This window comes from Drosophila kikkawai, chromosome 2L (genome assembly GCF_030179895.1).
Source record: "Drosophila kikkawai strain 14028-0561.14 chromosome 2L, DkikHiC1v2, whole genome shotgun sequence".
NCBI classification, from domain to species: Eukaryota; Metazoa; Arthropoda; class Insecta; order Diptera; family Drosophilidae; genus Drosophila; species Drosophila kikkawai.
Window position 1 is genome coordinate 25166847 of NC_091728.1, and position 23564 is coordinate 25190410.

The following is a 23564-nucleotide window of genomic DNA, read 5'->3' on the forward strand; positions in this document are numbered from 1 at the left end:
AAAGTATCTATAAAGTATTATTTCATCTTTGAACTCTAACTTTTAGCTTCAACTTAAAGCTTTTGTTCCCTGATCTCCATAGATTTCCCTTGCTAACTCGAAAACATAATTTTGGCCACACAGTCTACAAATATTCATCCAGCTAATTGATTCGAACGCATTGGAAAATCGAATTTGGAGTTTGTATTCCGATGCAATTAAAATGAATGCCGCATTTTTGGGGGCAACGTTTTTGTGGATCGTTTAATTAGCAAAGGCATAAATTAGTTAGTTGCATGCTGTGCGGGCGAGTGCTCGATTTATTGATGTGTGCGGCCATCTGAAATTATGCAAAATGCAATTTTATCTAATTAAAATGGACACGAGCCTGGACACGGACACATGGGGTGTGTGTGTGGCTGCCTCCTACAGCGACTAAGCCTTTAATGAGCTTATATTTATAATTTTCTGCTCGCTGGCCCCCCGACGCGTTGGGAATTCATAGATGTATGCGGTGTTTGTGAGTTTGTGGCAGAGTGCATAATTCGTGGCATAGTTTTTGGGCGCGCTTTGCTTTTAATTAACCTCGATGGCGGGTTAAACGCTTCGACACAACCACGAAAACAAATACGGCAAAATATAGCTGGAAGCCCCAAGTATACACAGTTATATAGCTGGCTATATATTCATTTGGCACGCCACATAAGCGCTGGCAAATGGATAAATATAAAATTTGTCTCTGGTGTTGTCCCCTGCGGGGAGCTCCGTTCGTGTTTCCGTATCCCTTTTTTTATATTTTCATTTTTCCTTTGGCCTGATCCACTTAGCTTTATTAAAAAGCTCACCTCGATGTATTTCAGACCCAGTTTCACTTGCTGGGGCCTCGTCTTTCGAGTGAAGGGCGCATCATATTACACAAGCGAATAAATGACGCAACTAGCCGAGGTCTAGACACGTGTTCAAAAAGTTGAGGCGTTAAAAGAAAACAATTATTTTGTAAATGAAAAAATATACCATATATATTTGCTAACCCTTACTATTTTCTAAGGTTGCAGTTCCTCTTAAAGCCCCTACTAAATTCTTAAACCAAACTTTAGTGTATTACTGGACTCGTCATCATTTCCTCCCACGCCAGTGTTTACCCATTTATTTACCTCTTCATTTTACTGCCCAGAAGTGTCTCTTGTTTGGCCATAAACAATTTGCGTTGATATAGAATTTCCGGTATGACGTAGATATGCGAATGAAATGCTTTTTTAAATGTTTGCCGCTTCGGTGTGTTGCTTCATGTGCTTCGTGCCACATGCAAGTGTCGTCGTTCTCCTTTCCCATTTTTCCTTTTCCATGCATGCTGCTCCATTCTGATTTTCCAGGTGACTTTTTGGCTTTCTCTGTCTCACCTTTTTGCCGTGTGTTTTGTTTGGCACGCAAACTTTTGCCGCTTGTATCGAGGGTCATGTTTCATGCGGCTTCCGCTCTGCACCTGTGTGAGTTCCTCCATTGGCGTTGCCTACTTTCTGGCGGCGGGTCGGGCAGTAAACTCGCTCTGGGTTTCTGTGTGTGTGTGTGTGTGTATGTGTTTGCGTGTTGCTGGCCCCCTAACTTTCGGTCGTGTTCAACGAAATTTATGACGACAATCGTGTCTATCTGTCCGACTGTTTGTCTTGGCCTGTTGCCTCTAAGCGTTTACTCGATAAAGATCACACTTTAATCGAGGCAATGGATAGTTTTTAGGATGAAAGACTAGTTTTGTTTACAAGTTTAAACACCTCATTTTTGTATTGCGCGACTTAGTGTGACCAGCTATTGTAGAGCTATCGATAGGAGTCCGATCGTAGACTTATGTTGGATTTTGTGAAAATGAAGAGACGGTCACTTTTGGATCTTGGTCAAAGGAAGAACAACGTGTTTTGAATCGCAGAAAAGAAATTGTGTTAAATAAAAGCCATCCGTTGGAAATATTATTAATAAAGAACCTGGGAGTTTACACAAGTGTAAAGTAAGTGAATCAGCCAGCTATAATTTAATTTTATTAAATATAAAATAAATGAAAGAATGGGGCTCGTTCCCGTACACCACAGGCCAATCCAGCTACTAACAAATTTCAAACGATTTTGAAATTTTTATTTTTTTTTACTTGTAATTTTCTTTTCTAGCCTACTGTTACTTTTTATTAGCAATTTATGCCAAGTAAACTGAGGTTACAGATACATATGTATAAGGGATCACTTTTGCTCTGGATACGGCAAGGGACCTCGCTATAATGAGGTACATATTCCGCATAGGATCCCAAGGTGTTCAGGGCAATTCCTGAATTTTAAAGCTCCTCGGAGGTTGCTGGAGACATACCAGCCAAATCCATGAACTTCATCTTTATGTTGCTCCATTGCTGATATTATCAGGCTTACGTCGTTGTTCATTTTCGTAATTTTTTTTTGTTTCAAATAATTTCATACAATCTGTCTAAAACTAACGCAAGTTTTGTAGTACAAACATGCGTCTTGCGTTATTGCGTTAATTTCGATTTCGATAGGTAACTCAGGTCGGTGAAAATATAGGGTAAGGTGGGGTAAAGCCGACAGTGTGGGTAAACCCGACCTCCCTCTGTTTTCGACAATCGGAAGCACTACGCAAAATAATATTAGTGTTGTCGTGTAGAGCATCGAAAACAATGTAAATGGTGGTATGACAGCATTTTATTAGTCAACATTGAGATGGTCAAACGACAACAAGTTTGTTTTCACAATTTTGAATTTCATTTTTGTGCATAATTAACTGCAGGATATTTCTTTTTGTCAAAGTTATCGCATGAAAAGGTAAGTGGATTTAGATTCTGTGGGAACCGGCGGCGAAGAGCGAGGCCGATAACGGCAGCAGCGAAGTCAGCGCCGACGTCAACGATTGATCTCTTCTGCATAACCTTTTGTATAGTTAGTAGACTACGAGCAATTGACGGACAGGCATTGCAGGTCCGCAAATAAAGTGTTAAATCAACCCGAAATTGAATAGTATTTCTGTCGTGGTGGAAAGTAACTAATGGGTCATTACATTGGCGACGAGGTAAAAAAAAAAAGAACAGCAATAACAAATATTCAAATTAAATGCATATATTTGCAAGAATAATTTCGTGATATTGCGGTACTTGGTACAAACACATGTGTCGCGGGTTTTTTTTCTTTTGCTCTTTCTTTCATTCTCTCCTCTGAAGTTCCATTTGTTCTTCGGTTCTTATTGTGCCCTACCACCGCCAACATACGGTAAATGCTCTCGTTGATAGTGGAAAGCTAAGCGATGATGAAAAAAAAAGAGATCAAGATAGTAAACGGAACCAATTTCTAAGAGAGAGAGAGAGAGTGCAAGGAAAAAAAAAGAGGAAAGAGAGATGACCACGATTCAAAATAGCATAAGCTTAATTAAGAGAGTGACTGAGTAACAGTTAGTTGCAAGTCAAGAGAATCATCATGATTCAAGAAAGAGACACATAAGCCAAATTACAAGAGTGACTGAGTAACAGTTGGTTGCAAGTCAAGAGAATCATTCTAGAAGACGTGAAATAGATCACGGGAAAAAAGGAAATAAATAAAATGTTTAACTGAGCAACAGTACGTTGTAAGTTGGGAAAAAAAAGAAGCCTAATAAACAGAAAAATAATCTGTTTGGGCAAAGGCAGTTAGCCTTGTAATAAACTGACATAGTCAGAGGCAGTTTGCCGAGATATTGAATGAAATTTTGCTTTTATTTTACTTTCAGAATTCGCATAAAAAGGGAAATGGGTGAAAATATAATTAAACCTTTCCTGTGTGAAATCATTGAGAAAGCATTGTTGCGAAACGAATGGGAAAGATGGTTTCGCGCATTTCAAATATATATCGATGCAGAGGAGATTGGAACACCTATTAGGAAACGGAATAAGTTGCTTCATCTGGGAGGCGTGCAATTGCAAACCGTTGCTTACTCCTTGCCCGATGCTCTCGTAGACCCGGATAACAACGAAGAAGTCGACGTATTTTTGGTGTTAGTCCAAAAGCTAAATGATTATTTCTCACCGAAACAAAACTCAACCTTTGAGCGGCATATGTTTAGGAGCCTTTCACCTTTGGAAGGTGAGAGTTTCGCGAAATTTACAATTCGGTTACGTCAGCAAATGCAGAAATGCAATTTCGGTTCCACTAAGGCCGAAATTGAAGAGATTTGTTTAAAAGATAAAATCATGGACTCCTGGACGTCTCTGGACTTGAAGAAAAAGCTGCTGGAAAAAGAGCATACCCTGTCTGAGGTAATCGAAGCTTGTAGAGTAGAAGAAGAAATTATTAAGCAATCCCAATCAATGATTTCTAAGTCGGAAAGAGAAACAATAAATAAAATATCATTCCGGCAACCGAGCAAGGGTACAGAATGCGGTAGATGTGGCCGAATGGGTCACTCTGACAATAACTTGACCTGTCCGGCACGACAAGTGAAATGCAACAAATGCTTGCGGTTCGGACACTTCGCCCGCAAGTGCAGAACTAATCTCAAGCGACAGCCCACACAGCCGAACAACGGTGGTGCCAAGCGATCACGGATAGATGTGCGGCGAGTGCAAGATGAATGCGCTCCTTCTGAAATTAAACCGACCAAGGAAGAATGTTTCCGGATTTGCAGCGATGATGAAGGTGATGAACTGATAGAGTGTTCAATAGGAGGGCAGCTTGTTCCCCTTATCATCGACTCGGGCTCGCGTTTCAACCTGATAAGCCAAGCTGACTGGTTATTAATGAAAGTAAACAAAGCAGTAGTTTTCAACATTAGATCCAACTCGGAGAGACAATTTCGGGGTTATGCTTCAAACCAATTGCTTAACGTAATTTGCGTGTTCGAGGCTCCCATATCAACAGGCTCAGATAAAGAGATCATTGCTTCATTCTATGTAATTGAAAATGGAAAACAATCGTTACTGGGCCGAGAAACAGCAATCGAATTGAACGTTTTAGCATTGGGATTACAGGTAAACCGAGCTGAGTGCATTACTCCATTTCCCAAGTGGAAAGGGGTAACAGTCAAGTTATTAATTGACCCTAGCATTAGGCCCATACAACAGCCTATGAGACGTATACCGGCTGCCATCGAAGCTAAGGTACTATCTAAACTAGAGGAGGCCCTAAGCAGCGACATAATAGAGCCAGTGGTCGGCCACAGCCCTTGGATCTCGCCTATCGTAATAGCCTTCAAAGAAAATGGCGACATCCGGCTGTGTTTGGATATGCGGATGGCCAATCGAGCGGTAATGAGGGAACACTACCCATTGCCTACTTTTGAATCGTTTATGACAAAGTTAAAACATGCTACTTACTTCTCAAGGCTCGATTTGAAAGATGCATATCATCAATTAGAATTGGACGAGGCCAGCCGCCAGATAACAACATTTATAACTCCAAGGGGATTGTTCCGCTACAAACGGTTAATGTTCGGAATAAACTCAGCGCCGGAGATATTCCAGCGAAGGCTTGAAGAGTTGTTGTCGCCATGCCCCAACGTTCTTAATTACATAGACGATGTCATAATATTTGGATCAAATGAAAATGAGCATGACGAGACCGTCAGGAAAGTCCGAACAATATTCAATGATAATAATGTATTACTGAATGACTCAAAATGTGTTTGGAAAACACGCCGGTTAAGATTTCTAGGTCACATTCTATCAGACAAGGGAATTAGTGTCGATCCCGAGAAAGTAGATGTTATCACGTCATTTCGGGACCCAAGAAATAAGGAGGAGACGAGAAGCTTCCTAGGTCTGGTCACTTATGTCGGGAAGTTTATTCCGGATTTAGCCGATCGTACAGAACCGCTGAGGAGATTGCTGGGAAAGGATACCAAATTCGTCTGGGGCCCCAAAGAGAAAGAAGCGTTCAACGATTTAAAAACTCGCCTAGCTGAAATACCCAGACTCTCATATTTCAATATAAGATATCGAACACGTCTGATTGCCGACGCAAGCCCGGTGGCGCTAGGGGCCGTACTGCTACAATTCACAGAAAGAAACGAACCCCAGATCATTTCTTTTGCCAGCCGAAGTTTGTCTGATGTGGAGAAGCGTTACTCACAAACCGAAAAAGAAAGCTTGGCGCTGGTATGGGCGGTAGAAAAATTTTATTACTACTTAGCCGGTTTAGAGTTTGAGTTGGTTACCGACCACAAACCGCTCGAGACAATATTTAAGCCAACATCAAAACCACCAGCTCGCATTGAAAGGTGGCTACTGCGATTACAGACTTATAAATTCAAAGTAATTTATAAAGCAGGGAAGGAAAACATCTCAGACACTTTGTCTCGCCTGTGTAACATTTCATCGACAAAGGACTTCGAGTCGAGAGCCGAGTATAGTATTTTTCGTGTATTGGAGAGCTCAATTCCTATGTCAATGAGCATATCGGAGATAGCAGAGAAAAGCATCCTTGACGAAGAAATTGTGGATGCCATTACTTGTTTGCAAGATGATTCATGGACTTCCGCCGCATCAAATAATCTCTACCCGTTTCGATTCGAGCTTTCCACAATCGGAAACATATTACTGAGAGGAAACCGTTTGATCATTCCGACTTCTCTGCGGGAAAAGGTGCTAGAGTTAGCACATGAAGGGCATCCAGGCGAATCCGCAATGAAACGTCGGCTGCGCTCCAAGGTTTGGTGGCCTGGCATAGATCGTGCGGCTGAAAAGTTTGTGAAGTCCTGCAGAGATTGCCTTTTAGTCTCACAAGCAAACAATCCAGCACCAATGAGCAGAACACCATTTCCAACGGGGCCTTGGATATGCGTGGCTTCCGATTTGTTGGGCCCCTTGCCGAATGGCGAATTCTTACTCGTCTTCATTGATTACTACTCGCGGTACATGGAGTTTAAATTCTTGCGTTCTATAACTTCAACGACCATTATCGAGGTAATGAAGGATATTTTCTGCAGACTTGGGTTTCCCAAATACCTACGGACGGACAATGGACGGCAGTACATCAGTAGTGAGTTTAAGGAATATTGCAGGCTTTGTGGTATAGAGCAGATCAGAACTCCGCCTTACTGGCCGCAGGCAAATGGTGAGGTTGAGAACATCAACAAATCCCTAGTGAAGCGATTAAAGATAGCATTTCAAAACAAAAGTAACTATAGGGATGAGATACAAAAATTTGTGCTTATGTACAATGTAACTCCGCATAGTAGCACAGGTACTGCACCTACTCAATTAATGTTTAACAGGCTGATCCGTGACAAAATGCCAGGAATTCAGGATTTGGGCGGAGAAATATTAGACTCAGCAGAACGAGACCAAGATTGCATCACAAAACAGAAGGGAAAGGAAACAGCTGATAGAAAGAGAGGGGCGAAGGAAATTGATATAGAAATAGGTGACAAGGTCCTAATAAAAAATGTTGTGTTCCCACATAAGCTAACACCAAACTTTGACCCTACCGAATACGATGTTATAGAGAGGAAGGGAAACATAGCAATTGTGTCAAGGGATGGCAGACGCTTTACCAGAAATATTAGCCACTTAAAGAAGATTCCTATAAGAAGCCCGTCGGAAAGCGACTCCGATCCCGGTTCCTGTCCACAGGTACATGTGACTCCACCAGAAGGATTGACAACCACGGGACAAACGGAACACCAGCCAGCACAGACGACCGGGATGGAACTACCAAGTTCGCACCAAGGATTGAAATTAAAGCTGGTGAAAAAAAGGAGGGATGTGGGAACCGGCGGCGAAGAGCGAGGCCGATAACGGCAGCAGCGAAGTCAGCGCCGACGTCAACGATTGATCTCTTCTGCATAACCTTTTGTATAGTTAGTAGACTACGAGCAATTGACGGACAGGCATTGCAGGTCCGCAAATAAAGTGTTAAATCAACCCGAAATTGAATAGTATTTCTGTCGTGGTGGAAAGTAACTAATGGGTCATTACAGATTCTTTGAATAAAGTCCTACAAAGTGCATATAAGTTTGGTTCATTTTTTTTTCATAATTTCTTTTTTAATTGCGTTTTTATGAAAAATTACGTGGTGGGGCAAATCCGACCTCTAAATAGTGGGGTAAATCCTGACGCAAAAAATCCAAAAAAAACCACAATCACACCAAACCCATCAACATCGCAGCCAACCAGACGTTCAACTCGAACCAAAAAACGCCAGCAAGCTATTTGAGCAGCGAATCAGATGATACTGATTAATTATTTTGCTATTTTAATTTTTTTAATTCTTTTATCTTTTATTACCATTATATAACATAACATTGATTGATTTATCATTGCAAAACCTATATTTAGGTTATATCTGTACTAAATCAACCAAAAACATAGGCGGTCGGGTTTACCCCATCATTTTTGAACATAGCAAAAATGAACTTTTTCGTAAAACGCTTGTATCTCAAAACTTTTCAAAGGTATGAATAAAGTGCTATGCATAGAACGTTGCGCAAAAGTCTAACCTTTAATTTGGTATATATAACGACTTTATCCGATGTAAAATAAGCATTTTATAGCCAAAACCATTTACTAGGTCGGCTTTACCCCACCTTACCCTACTATTAGACACCTTATTAAAAGGATTAAAACACCTACATATTACTCTCCGCAGCACCCAAGATTGTTTAAAGATATATTTTTTTCCTTCATTAATTGCTCATTCCAAATAACTCTTTTTTCTGCTACCCTGCTAGCTCTTAATTAACCAGAGATTTCGGATCATCCGGCATATCTCTGTATGTGTGTGCAGCTTAGTGACCTGGAACTGTACTCGTTGCCAAAAACAGAGCGAGCCAAAAATGCACAGCGCCTAATGTGGGAAATTCGCAAAACTCGTTCCATCTCCATTTCTACGGGGTGGCCGCACATAATCGAAGACCAAATGAGAAATTCTTGTTGGAAGGCCCACCGAAATGGGCCAGAGTCCGGTCGGGGCCGTGCATTTGGCCTCGTTTTCATTACAGCCTGCGCCTAAAAGTAGCCTCCAGCAGATTTAATGCATCCGCGCGAGTTCACAGCGGGGATACGCAGAGACAGCGGGCAGCTCCATCATTTCGTGTCCATTAAATCGTTTTGCTTCAGCCGCTGAGTGGTTATTGATTAATCGCCAGTGGGGAATGTCTCTCGTTTTCTCCCTCCCTTTCTCCCTTTCTCTCTCTGCTCTTCAGCACCCACTTTCTCTGTGTGTGTGTGAATTCAAGTGTGCACGGAAGCGCTGATAGCTGATGTTGGCATGTGGGCTTTAAGGCAGCACTTACGTTAACCCATTAACGTCAGAGAGATGTTGGGCGCCATAAAAAGTTTCTGAAAATGTTTTCTTATCACGAGCCCTGGCACAGATTGCGGGACTGAAGTGGGAGCATGTGGAATATTTAACTAGTTGGGTGGAAAAATTTCTTCATTGCTACGAATCAAATCTTTTGCGATCTAAAAGAATGTAATAAAAAATTAACTAGTGTGACAAGATGTTATTCTAGATTATTTCTGTTTATTAATTATATGCTAATATATATACATATGTACATATACTAATGGTCTTAACTTATGTTTAACACTTCTTTCATGTCTGTTCTTGTTTCACAAACAATTGACAAGCGGCGCTCTCTAAAAGAGAGAGAGAGAGAGTTACCTCAGAGAGCGTAGCTCAACGATTAGTGTGACCAGATCTTAAGCATATTCATTGGCCTGCTACACTAGCAAAATGGCGGAGAATAAAAGCAAGTAAAGGGGCATAAAACAATTATTTTCCATTCTTATAAAGAGGAAGTAGAAACTAAAAACAACTAAAGTAAGCAATAAAAAATTAAATATCAAAATGGCAGGTATATTTCAAATGTACTATATCCTAGAAAAAACAATTAATTTTGCTTCAAAGAAATAATAAAGTAGGTAATGGGTATATTCCTGAATAAAATATTGTCCTAAAAGTAATATTTATTTATTAAAAGTAATTGTTTTTTATTAGATACTCAGACCTGCAAATTTTCTTGAATTTCGTGCCCGATGTTCCAGAAATCCCCAACGATTTTGGATTGACCCCTGACATTTGCCATTTAATAATAACAATAAATCTCCATAGACCTGAAAACGTTTTCTACTTTATGGGTATTTAAAAACCCCGTAATCCCCATTAAGTAAACCATAAATGCACCAAGGACTTTAAATGCATATTTTAAATGGTTGCCACAATTGTTTTTAAAGCTCCAGAGAGAGAGAGAGCGCGGAAAACCCACAAAGGAATGCGAATGCCCGGTTATGATTTCATATTGCTTTTCGTGTATTTTCGCTGATTGGCTTTGCCTGCTCATCGATTCATTACATTTCGCTTTCCGCGAAAACCTGAAAAATAAATGCGGAATTCGGCCGCCTCTCGTATGCGCATTTTCGATGGCTGGCAATCAGCGGGACCTAAAACTATGCAGCATGCATTTTTCACCAGCCGCAGAACAATGTTTGCCATTGTTCGCCGTCGGGGCGGGTTGTTTTGTTGATTTACTACTGACCCGATTTTCGGGCTTGTCAACACAATGGCATGGCTATAGCCTATATATGTAAGTGGCGTGTAACCCCCGCACGTGGCTGGGCGGCTGCTCGGGAATTTGTCGCCGCTGCCCGTCGCTATGTGCAACTAATAGTTGCATACATTCTGGCGCCCGCGCGGGTTAACTTCCACTCGTGGCAGCGCGTTGCATAACTCTGCATATGCAGGCCATTGTTTCGGGGAGGCAAGCAGGCGGCATGCACAGACATGCCAGGCACAGGAAAATGCCCCAAGTTATTCGCTGTAGTTTTTTGTGCGCTCGCAGGCTTTCCGAAAAAATGTGCCTCGGCTAAGGTCCTTTCACTCGTTTCTGCGCCCAAAATTGTTGCATATTTTGTGGCACATGTGTTGCCGTAATTTGGTTTACACGTCCACGACTTGACAGGCAGCAGGAAAACTGTGGCAAGCGTTGACGAGCGGTGATGTGGGGGATGTGTTGGAAAATGGGAGTTTAATTTGACTTTTGCTTTGAAAAAATGTATACATGACTTTTGATCCATTAAAAGGAGAGTGGAAAAGGTGTCCTTAGGTCATGGGGATTTAAAAAGGATCTCTAGAAGGAGGTGCTACTGAAAGCGATTATTATTAATTTCTAAACTATCGAAATCACTTTCACGCTGACATCGCCTTGACTCTCAATCGAGCTCGAATTGTGTCAATGTGCCGATATATTTTCCCCAATGGAATGCCCTGCTATTATTTCTTTCCTAATATCAGCTCTCTTGCCTGCAGTTGTGCTGCCTTGGCATTCTGTGATTTTTCATTGTGCCAGTCACTCACACTCGCACACCCTTATTGGAGGTCCTTCAGCTGCCTCTGTGTGATATTGAGTGCACTTTGTCAAAAGTTATTTTGCAACATTTGCTATTATGCGCTCGATAACAATTTTATAACATTTTTTCCCCCAGCCACCCTTGCTCGCCATCTCGTTTTTTGCGTTTCGCAATTTATTGTGTTACATATATTATTATTGTGTACTGAAAAATGCATTTTTCATGACATAACAACGACCCGTTTGGCATTGCCATCCCGAATTGGGTTGCGTTGGGCCCGCCTTTGCCATTTCCCATTTTCCATGCACTCTCTCTCTCTCTCTCTCTCAAGCGGCATTGGGCAAAGTTTTTGGTTGAAAAATGGCTCTTGGCCTGGGAGCCTGGGAGCCTGGGCCGGGATCCTGGTTTCGGGGCCTGCCCTCGCCACGGCATGCGTATAAATTGTTTGCGACAGTAATTGGAACACAATGTTAAAGCATGAAATTTTAATTTGATTTTCGATCGAGCCCTCCTCACCAGATTATTCAGATAAAAAGCTGCCACTGAGTTGGACCACTTTGAAGTTTCCCAGAGAGTTCGGAGCTGGGTTAACTCGAGTTGATAGAGGAAATATGAGACTTTATTTTATTTATTTATTTATTGAAAAGTTCAAAGCTTCCACAGGTTTATTTTAACACAATAAATTATTCATATAGCCTTTAAATAAATGTTCGGGTCATTAAAAATCAGTTACTGGGAATTTCTGTTAATAATTTTACGTCTTAAAGGAATTACAAAGATTTTAAAGAAATATTTAAAAAAAAAAAAACAAAACATAGTGATGATTATGCTTGAACATTTATTTATTTATATATTTTAAAGGCTAATATCTATCATTGAACTCTTAATAACAAAGGATTAGAATATTTAATTTTTTTTGCTTCTAATTACTAGTTACCAATGCATAAAATCTTGTTACTTTCTCTAAACATACGGCTTTCTTTGATAAATGACTTTAAGAGAAAATTTTTAAGAGATTAAGCTTTGCTTATAGCTATCATTAAACCATTTATGACAACTTCCAAAAGCTGAGAAAATAAATGTCATAATTTTTATTGGTTTTATAGACAATTTATTAAGGCATAAAGGTTACTTACTTTTCAGTTTTTGTTAATAAAAAAATTTTCTAAATTAGTTTACTGCTCGATAAGTCGTCAATTTCAGTTTTTCCTTAGACTTTGATATTTCCAAAGTCCGTCATTTTCTGGGTAAACTTGTCTGCAACTAGTTGTTGACTTCAATTTAGCTGGTTGATTGTTTTTCGACGCTTCTTTGGCTTCCGACGACCTCCTCGGCCATATGCCATCGCCTGATGGGGCTTCTACGGCACACCCTGGCCTAATCGAATGGCATTCTCCGGCAGTTTCCAGGTAACCCACATGGCAACATGCCAGTTGCCTGCTGCTGGCCATTGTCTTGACTTGGCTTGACTTGGCATTCAGCTGTCTTCGCTTTGGCTTAAAGCTGGCTCTCTCGTCTTCTTGGGTTTTGCTGAATCCCAAGTTTCGGACGATGAATGCAAACTCGCTTCCGATTAATCACAAATCCTTCTCAGGAGCAAGAGGAGGAGCTCGCCTGGGATATCAATCATTTAGCGGACAGGACACGCTTATCGATTACAACGAAAGCGGCTCACATACACATGTGAGCAGTTCAAAAATTCGATTAAAATTCAGCAGAGAACAGGAAAAGCCGGCGGAAACAATAAAGGCCACAACAACGAAACTCGCATCATTAATTTTTTGCAGCAAAAATTTATCGCCTATGATTATGCAGGACGAGGGGGAACTCACAACAAAACACAGCACAACACAGAATAGAACAGAATGTTCTTGCATAAAGCAGACAAAGGAATAATGGGAAATATAGGGAAACCCATTTCCAACTTTGCCGCCTTTGGATTCGGAGGAGGGCTCGTTTTTTCGCCTACCAATCATTATTCAATATGTTGACTTTTGTGCTTTCCACATTTGTTTCGCTCCAAGCCACATAAGTCATGTTGTCGGTGGGAAAGCGGAGGGGAAACTGTTGAAAGTGTGGGGGCACCGCCGAAGACAAAGAAAAATTTGTTCAAGTGGCTCGTTGGGAGGGAGGAGAGGCGGGCAGGCTGCGCGTCGATGTGGAAATTGTGATAGTGAAAGGATGGAAAATGGAGAATGGCAAATATGGGGTTGGAGGTTCCCTGCCCCCTAGCCCCCCTGAACAATGAACTCGGTGGCAACACTGTCGAAGTTGTTTAACTTTGCATTTGTCCCCGACTCCTGCTCCCCTTCGTCCTTCGCTTAGTGTGTTGCCTTTGATTAAGGCCACCTACAAGTGTCAGCTGGGGCATTGTTTCGAACCTTTCAGAGCCAGGTGTCGGATTCCCCCAGGTGGAAATTACTAAGCTCCAACTCCGCCCCACTTAAAGCTTATTTAACAGAAAAGCTTCAGTATGAATCGGAATAATCGGTAATAATGGAATGCATTAGATACACTCCATGTTTGCCAATAGCAAATGCAATTAAAAGTTGGAAAATTAAAAGCAAATACAAGGACCGAAAAATTTAATTACGCATATTAATTCCGCCATGGCGAAATGAAAAATTAAGACTCTGTTTATCTTTATTTATTTTGCCTGGGCAACTGGCCACTGGCCACTGGCATTTCGTTTGCAATCAATAAAGCGACCGCAGATGGATGGCCCACTGTCTCCTCCGGACTCATTGTTTTCCCCTTCGCTCTTCCCGCGGCAGAAGGTGTCAATTATTGGGAAGCTTGTCAATGAAGCGATTTTCCTGCTGGGTGTGGTATAAAAATTCGAGCAGCAAATGAACCTTCATCTCTCTCTTCCTCTCGGTCGCTCGGTTTTGTAAATTTAATTTGCGTTTGCGTTTGCCCCACTGCCCTGTCTCTATTGCCTGATGTTTTGCGGTTAACCGAAAATGTTCGGATGCAACACATTTGCAGTTTTACAAAGCTCAACACGAAATGATTTCATCTGGTTGCCGCCAAATCTCCGCCCCCCGCTCTTCGTCCTGTCCCGCCAATTTGGTACTTCGAGCCGTATCCCAGGGATCGTTTGCATTGTTGCGGTAAATTGGTAAAATTTACATACCATTGGCTTTTATTGTTTATGTATCGCTGGCATCGTCATGAGCTGTCCAATGATGGCTTTAAAATTGTGGCGATTAAAATTGCAGCTGCAGTCCTGTATCCATTTCAGTTTGGCTCTTGCTTTTATTTTAATTGGTCTGGCCAGAGTAACATTTCTAATAATTTCACAGTTTATCAGGTTGTTAGTTTCACACGAGTATTGATTTGTTGATTTGGAAGGATGTCATAATCATTGAGAAGAGTATTAAATGTATCTCCAATTTAGTTTAAATTTAATTTAATTACTAAACAATTTCTTTAAGTTAACTTTAAGCAACTTAAACTCCAAGCCCTTACCTCCTCTTAAATCCCATATATCTCGGGCCATTTTAAAGCTCTTAAACCAATGCCCAGTTCACATTTCGACCATAAATAAGGAGAGCACACCGGTTTTTAAGTGTTTCGCCGGCCAAACGTGCGAGAAATGTGAAAATGTGGTGGCTTGCTCCTCCCCTTCCCTCGGCTGGCACCTGCTGTAAATGGTTGTTTTTCCCGATTCTGTTGCGTTTTTCCCGCGCCATATGCTTGATTTATACGATAAAGAATGGTTGGTTTCAATAGGGCTTTTAGCCGGACCTTGGTCAACCTTGGAGCCGTTGTTAACATACAATCGGCATGTAATAGTTTGTCACTTGGCTGCCTTGAATGCCCTGCATAATGACAGCTGTGCGACATGTCATGGTATCCCAGAAGCAGCTGCAACAAATACAACCCCCACCACCCGACCAGTGGCAACATGCAGAGTCACATATTGATGATGTGCGTCAAATGTCACCGCTGCTGCTGCTGTCAATTTTGTGGGGATTTCCCCGATTGTTTGCCACTCCGCTGGCTCCACCATGTCGTCCGGCATTCAGTATTCTCTACTCTGTGTTTAGTATTCCCCATGGCAGCGGTTACGTCATTTATGTTGCTCAGTTGACCCCTAGTGTTGCTGCCTTTGTTGGGGTTCTTATGGCCAGTTGAGCAGCGTTAGATCCTCTTTTTGTTGGGTAATTGGAATAAATATTAATTAATATAAATGTAAAAAAGGAAAGAAAGGTGAGGTACCTTTGTTATGAACCAATGAAAGTCTGTATTAGGGTATTCCATGGTCGTGGCCTTTGATCCCATTATATTGCTTTTATTTCCACTATTTTTTGCTGCTAATATTGCTGATGATGTTGCCTATGGTCTTGTTGCTGCTATTGCTGCTCCTGCTGCTGTTGTTGCAGATTCTGTTGCTGATGCAGCTTGCATTGTTGCTGCTGTTGCAGCTTGTTTGACAAATTGATCGCGTGATATGTTTGCCCAATGCTGTGTCATTGTTGTGCTGTGGTGGCCACAGACACACTGCTGTTGTTGCATCCACTGTTTGGTGCCGCACAACCAAATTCGGGCTGCATTAGTTGGCGCTTGAATGCAGTGGCAGTGAACTCCACCGAGCCGAGGGTGCCGTGCAGCCCCCTGCTTGTACATTTTGTTCTCGAAATTGCTTTCGATGTAAATCGAAACCTTTGTGACCATCGTCCGTCGTCCGAGGTCCTTGGTCAGGTTCGGAAAATAGAAAGCCGGCGCCGTAACAACTCCAAATTGGTAAGCCCTTGTCGGGCCACCGGAAGAATCTGCAGCTCGGAAAACTTTGCCACTGACTTTTGATTGGGCTCACATTCCACAGGAGTTCTCCGGGTCCTTTGCTTGATGGGTCTCGGCTCGCATATGCATAATCAGGACTAGGACTAGGGGATTGTCACAGTTATGAGAGGACTGGGTCCTGGGAGTCCTGGCAACGTCAATTCGTTAACAGCTACGTCAGCTTTGCTGCTAATTTTGTTTGTCCTGTGTCGCCACCCACACACATGGACGAAACACTGTTGGGGAAAAGTATGCGCACGCTTTGTACGGTCTGAGTGGCACTCTCTCCCTCTCTCTTTCTCTCTGTCTGTCTGTCTTTATCCCTCTATCCCGCTCGTCGGGCGGCTTTGTTTGCCCTGCACTCCAAACACTGCAGACAAAATGCTGTCGAAAATGTTGCCTGTTGGCTGATGTCTCTATTCTCTCGCTCCCTCCCTGCCGCCTCCTGTTAATCCGCCTAGCCTTATGCAACAAAGTTTTTGTGGAAAATTAATTAATTTCATGTGCAAACAGTTGTTAGATTTTTACCTCGCACACTCGCACACCCGAGGTAGCCGGTGGCGTAGCCAGGCTACTGTTTAATTGGCTTAAACCCTTTACCTTTGGCCGTGCTCTCCATTCTAATTAAATGCTCCGTTCCGTTCCGTTTTGCAGATCCCTCAACAAATAGTACACATGTGCCAATCTGAAAGCTGAGCTGAGCTTCGGACAAGGAAAATCCATACCAACGAATTCCGGGACAAGTGATGAAGTCATGAGACCGACATTCGATCGACGCCTCTGGATATTATTGTTCATTATTTCAGTACAATGTAAGTATCCCGAAGAAACTAAGCTTGCTAAGATATACCCTTCGCACATACATATGTTCTCGTTTTTTTGTGTGTGCCACCGGATTGGGCAGGATGTGGAAATGAATGGGCCAAGTGGCCTCAGAAGGCCAAGCAGCTCGTATATTGCCGGGGCAGAAAGAATGGACCACTTTGTATGCCGGCAACGTGTGAAAAATAGTTCACAGATAATCGCAGTCAGGCAGGTCACATTATTTATGCGCCAGCACACATCCTCGTTCTCGTCCGCATCCTTGGGATCCGCTTCCCCGGCTTGATATTCTATGCCACATGCAGCAAACAAAGCCATTTCTTTTATTTGATGTGCGTTTTTGGGACGGGGTGGAGCCGGAGGGAGGGTCAAGAGCGAGGAAAGCTGACCCTGGCCATCCTACGAGCAACCAAAAACAGGTCCTGCATATCAATGGCAATGGTCTGTAAATAAGCTGAAATCATCCCGGCTCCCCACGCTTGCCCCGCTCTAATGCAATGAGTAATATGCGATTGTCAATGTCTATTGGGTCCACGCGGCGTATGAGTAATATGCTGTGATTCGTGATTATATTCCTTTTGGAATTAGTTGGTTTTTCACATCAGAAACTGCTAAAATTGCAATTATAGCTTGTATCTTTTAATGAGGACAACCACGCATGTCAATATCCATTGTGCACCCCACGGCGTATGAGTAATATGACAAGAACTCGGATGATTTACTTATATATTACATTTAAAGATAGTAAAATTAAGATCGAAATTAAATTATAATCTCCTTGTTAAACTCCCAACCCCTGAACGGGTCAACTTTTATATAAAATATCCCCAACCACTCTACGTGGGGTCACTTCAAGGTTGCAGCAATCTGGTCCAAAGCCGAACTGAAGTGGATATTCAAGCACTCAGGAAAACCTCATCCTGCTGGAAAAGCGAGGCAAATGCCCGACATATTCCCCGGCAGACGCACAGAGAGAACGGAAACGGAAATGCGCGTTCAAGAATTTTAATCTGCATGCGCAATTTCGCGTGTGAGCTGTATGCCAAAAATGGCGCGCACATGTCGGCCAACTGGCGACTGTGTGGCATCGCCCTTTCCCCCAGGTTCCCCATGATCCCCGGCATGCCCCACTGCGGTGCGCCTTGGAATTTCACGCGTTTATTTGCAAAGATTACGAAATGCGACCGGCTCCCGCTAAAGTTTTGTATGCGTTTCCTGCGAGCTGCCGGCGCTGCCTTTTCTTTCTCGTGTGTGTCTGTAAGCGTGGGTTTCCCCTGCCCTATCCCCGATTTTTCCGCTTTTCCCCGGTCTTTGCTCTGTTTGCTTGTCCGTCCGTCCGCTTCGCTGACTTGTTATGCATGCAAAAAGTCTGTGGCAAATACACAGACCCGCCCTCCTCGGGCCCAACTCCTGCCAGATGGGAGTGACATGCAAAATATTTTTGCATAAAAATGTTTGCCCACCAACACGGAGTCGGAGCAGGAGCAGGAGCCGGAGCCGGAGCCAGAGTCCTTGCCGCATTCTGGCAGCTGCATCTTCCCCTTACTTTGTGTGTGATGTGTGCCCGGGCTGGGGGGAAATGTTAAATTTTAAAGCATTTCAATTTCGCATTTTTGACACACGCAAGTTGAGCATGAAATTTGCTAGATATAACGTTCGAAATTCGTCTCCTGGCATTTTTACCTTGAACGCTCGCTCGTTGCTTCCACCGAATGTCCTTCGCCCTCGGGGACTTAATGTCCAGCATTTTATCTCCTGTATTTAAGCGTTGTGCGTTTGCTACGTGCCGGCCATGCCAAAGGACCTTCCACGGACTCCTACTCGATGGCAATGCATAATGCGAGGCGACAGCGGCGATGGGGCATATTTCATATTTAATAAAGTGAAGAAGCTTCGGCAGGGCTAGCATTTTATTAGGGCCGATGCGCTGATGAAATCAGATGGTGATCCACCACATTTCCCGGATTATTGGAGTGTTTCATGGGCCATGCTGTTTTATGTTCTTTTTTATTCCGTTATGAAATCTGGGACAACCCAACAAAGTTTTCCTCAAATTCTCTGGCACTTTGTAGAAAGAAATCTTGGATAGTAAAATGTTTAGATCCACCGACGACGTATGTGGGATATTTGATTAACATGCCTTTGCAGGGTGTGTGTTTTAAGGGTTTGGAAGGGAAATCTTTTCAGGGACTTTTTTAATTTAAAGTCACAACAAAATAACTTAAAAATCTCTAAATGAGATGTCTAAAAAATCAGGTTTTAAAGGTCTAAATTTAACGTCTTCTTAACACTTTCTGTATTCCTTTGCTTTGCTCTCTTAGATAATTTATTTGTTCAAATTAATTGGGAGATATTTAAGGTCGCTTAAGAGTTTTTCCTTACAACTTAGCCATTATAAGGCTTTTGCAGGTCTTGAGATTAATGTAAGTAAATGTTGGCGACTTAAATTTCTGGATCTAAAATATTTTCAAGAGCAGAAAGTATTCCCTGCCCTACAAATCGGAAAGACAACGGAGGAGCAGAGCTCTTGAGGTTCTTGAAACTGCGGCATGATGTTGATGATGATGATGATGGGGGGGGGCGAGAATGGACCTGCAGAGTCGGCGACTTAGTTAGCCACTTTTCTTTCATAGAAAATGCGCCTTTTGTGCCTCAAGTGGCTGGGCGCCCCCGCCGGCCGGCAGCGCCTCCCCGATCCCGATGGAAAGAAAAATAGAGCTGGCTGCAAGTTTATTTTAAAACTCGACTTTTGTGCGCTCAAGTTTACTTTTGTGGGGAATTACTTTTCGGTTATTTTTGCGGCCCAGTCATCGCCTGGTGCTGGTCCCGGTCTCCACGGCTGCCGAGTATCTCTTTGCTGATTGTCTTGTTGCTCTGGTGTCGATGCACTGCGGCGGCGGTGGTGGCTTCTCGGGGATCGGGCTGCGTCCAGTTCGAGGCGGAGTTTATTATGTGCGCCGATGTGCTTGAGGAAAATGCAATTATTAAAAGTTTCGCAAGTCGCCCGCTCCTTATGCATTTAGTTTCCTTTCCCCGCCGCCGCCTTTGTCGGGCTCTGAAAACTATAGCTGGCGCCATTTTGCTGTCTATAGTTTTCGTCTTAACCTTCTGAGCTGTCATTTTTTGCTCTCATTTTTTCTTTGTTTCTTTTGCTGTTAAACATGGCATAGCAAATGTAGTCCATTGAAAAGTTTCCCGTAAAAGTTCGCCCGAAAAGTTTTCCTTAAAGACAAAAAAGGAAAACGGGTAGCAGCGGCTCTTTAAGCCGTGTTGTTTTAGCCGGAAATGTGAACGGCCCGCGGTGCGCGTGGCCAAAAATACCAGAAAAGCGGAAACGCAGCTAACAATACGAGCCGAAAAGGGCAGAAAACGCGAACTTCCGTTTAAAATTTCCTAACATTTCAAGCGCCTGGGAACTGCCCGGGACCGGGAGTCCGCAAAAAACACCTCCGTGTGGTCAACACGTAACAGACGCCGCTGCCGCCGGGCTTCCTTGCCGCCGCTCTTCCTGTCCAGACCGACAAAAATTGGCCGCACACTAAATTGCACACCTGGGAATTAATGCGCCGGCCACTCGAAAGGAGTTTTCCGAAGCCCGAAGCCCGAGTGCCAGTGCAAGTGCTGGGAAAATGGGAAATGCGAGCACCGGCATTTCCACACAAAGGTGTGAAGGCCGTAAGCGCTGCAACCTGCAGTTGCAGACAAATGCAAAGTCAAATGCTTTTCACAGACAGACGGGAAGCCCGTCCAAAGTTGTTGCCAGTTGTTAGTTAACGCCTGAGGTCCTTGTCTTCTCTGGCCTAAAAGCGGACAGTGGGCCAGAGAAGTCGATTAGCTAACTAAGATTTATTTGAATAGGTTGAAAATAATAGTAAAATTATAAGAAAATTAAAATTTATTAGAATTTAATGATTGTTAGATAAAATTATTGTTATAATCCCAAAAAAATAAATTTATTGAATTTTTTTTAAATTTTTATTTAAAAAAAGTTATTTTGTGGTTGACTTTGAGATAAACTTAACTTTTGCAATAAAATAAACAGAAATAATAAATTAATTTTTAATTTTTTATAAAATTATTTAATTACTCCATTTGCTGTTTCCTATTCCCTTGTAAAAAAAAAAAAAATTGTCGAATATAAAAAACCTTTTAAACTATAAAATTCCTTGTGTAAGAAGTCGAAACCCGATAATAATTATGAGAAATCCTTTAAATAAGTTCACATTAACCTTTATTTAATGTTTCCTTTGTCCCGCGGCCATAAATAAAACATCCTTTTAAGGCCGGCATGTGTGCGGACTTTATTGACCAACTGTATATCGTACGATTCCTTCTGCTTTTCGACTTCTTTACATTTTTATCCTTATTTTTTTTTGGGGCTCAGACAAAGTTGCCGTCCCATCCGCTCGGCTTTTCTTTCGCTCGCCCTTTGCTGGTAAAAGCAAGTGAAAATAAATTAAGTGGAAGTAAGTCGTAACGAAGTGATACATAATTCTTTGTACTTTTTTGTATTTTATTTTCGGCTGCTCCTTCGTCCTGCTTCCATTGTGTGCTTTAACAATTGCTAAGAGTGCAAGTTTGGTGGAAGGAAAATTGATTCGCTTTAAGGCAGGACCACACAGCCTCAAGGATGTTAATTAGTGGCACTATTAGCCGCTGTAGTGGGGCTCCCGGCTTTAAGCTAGCTCCGGAAAACTTTGGCGAAAAGTCCACTGAATTTTCACCCCGCCCCAGAAGCGGTAACCTAATATACCGTAATTTGGCTTTAATGACCAGGCCGGGTAATCCGAGGAGCTCCGTGGAGCGCTCCACTTGCCGTCTAAACAGCCTAAATAACTTAATATCAACCTGAAACGCCGTGATTGAGAGGCGACGCCTCTGCCAGCGCATTTCGGGCTGCCTTTTCCAGCTTATTGCTACTTAACTAAGCCAACGACATCATTTTATTACATGGCTCTCCTGGCCGGGACTGCCAACTCGCTGGCAAGACTGTTTTCACTTTTCCCGGGAGCGTGGCTTTAACGGGGGCGACCTCTCACCTTTCAGCTCCCCCAGCTTCCATTCTCTTGCTCCTCTTCTTCCCCTCTCAGGGAGGCCATTAACGTGTTTCGTTTCATTTAACTTTTACGCTCTGCTACCCCCCGGAGTCGCCTCCCAGAAGCCCTGCTATTTAGTCCGTACGAAGGACTCCGGCCGGAGATGCCCCCTCCCCTGTGGATTTCCCGCTACCAGCGAAACTTTTACCTGCTGCACGCTTGACCCAACAAAGGCGGGGGTGGGATGTCCTGTGGGTGGCCCTAACAGCGTTAGATGTGACCTTCGGCGCTGACAGCAGCCGTCATTAACCTTTCATGACGAGGGAGCAGGAGCAGCAGCAGAGGCAAAAGCAGAAGCAGGAGTCCTGGTGGTGTCCTGTGAACAATCAAGCGGAACAGGTGGACCAGGGCAGGACAGGACTGCCGCAGCCGCCGGAAGTTGACAACAACAACGAAGTGGCAAAAATCGGGGCAACAACCAAAGTGAAACCGAAACTTTGCTCGAGTGTTCGAGACAATGTAGCAGCGGCAGCCGCCGCTCCCTGTTGAACTTTTGACTGCCGAGGTAGGAGTTCCTCTTGCCTCGTCTGGCGACCGTGTACTGACCCAGTTTTTGGGGTCCTGTTCCGGCGACATCTACGGCATTTTTGTTTAACTAACCGCATGCCACGCCCACGCGACCACAGTTGCATATAATTTGGCAACCGCATTTGCCTGGCTGCCTGCTTTGCATTTGGCATTTGGCATTTGGCGTTTCACATTTCGCATTTTGCATTCCGCGCTTTTTGCATTTCGCCTTTCGCCTTCCGCATTTGGCGGGTGAAATGTGTTTGCCAAACGAATTTGCGACGACGACGACACCCCGAATAGCGAAATTGGGGACACCGAATATATAGTATATAAAGTATATGCAGCATGTTTGCCAGAACAGAACAGAACATTATGGAGCAAATAGATGAACTGGCATGTAAGCCCCAAGGTCGCATATAGCGGAAATGCTTTAATATGGCAACGCTTTTATGTCGCCTGCATAGCAATAAGTACTTGTGGAGGAATACACTGGGAAATGAGTGCTGAAAATATGCTGTTTCGAACAAGAGAGGCCCTATGTCTTGCTTAGAGGCACTGCTCAACACTACTTATTAAGGATTTCCAAGATGTATGTTCTTAACTCATTAAAATAAATGTCAAAAGATTACGATTCGCAGGTTTTGCTCAGTGCAATGTCCACAGAAAACCCAAGGCCGTACGGTCTGCACTTAGCATCGCATTCGGTTGCAATCCTTACGGGAAAATCAATAGCCATCGCTTAGTGCCACGTGGCTAGGGCGTTGTGACGTGTAAGGGGGCGTGTGGCCAGGCACAAGCCCATCCCAGACCAACCCCACCCAACCCCTTGTGTCATTCAGACACAGCCAGGACAACTGTCGCTACATAATCATACACGTAATCATGATGAAGCAGCGACGGTGACGACAATGACGACAATGTCGACTGACTGCCCTCGAGTGTTTTATCCTTGACAAATCCTTGTGCAACAATCAGCAGCAGCAGTAGAAGAGTAGAAAAAAAAGGAACCTTGTGGAAATGTTACAAGAGCAATGGAGATGGAGATGGCTTTGCGGAAAAGCGGG

The 23564-nt window shown here is 43.1% G+C and overlaps 1 protein-coding gene and 1 long non-coding RNA gene across 2 annotated transcripts in view; one reads left to right on the top strand and one right to left on the bottom strand.

Moving 5' to 3' along the window:
• Positions 1–23564, top strand: part of tei (teiresias) — a 135084-nt gene that overhangs the window by 22130 nt on the left and 89390 nt on the right. The window contains exon 2 of the mRNA XM_041775826.2: positions 16727–16884. Coding sequence (XP_041631760.1) covers positions 16827–16884 — 58 coding nt within the window. The 5' untranslated portion in view covers positions 16727–16826. The remainder of the gene's footprint in view (positions 1–16726; positions 16885–23564) is intronic.
• LOC138927883 (uncharacterized) lies at positions 13949–16730 on the bottom strand. The gene is made up of 3 exons (XR_011444326.1): positions 16601–16730; positions 15509–16534; positions 13949–15439 (listed from the first exon to the last, which is right to left on the bottom strand). It is a non-coding gene; the product is annotated as an uncharacterized lncRNA (long non-coding RNA).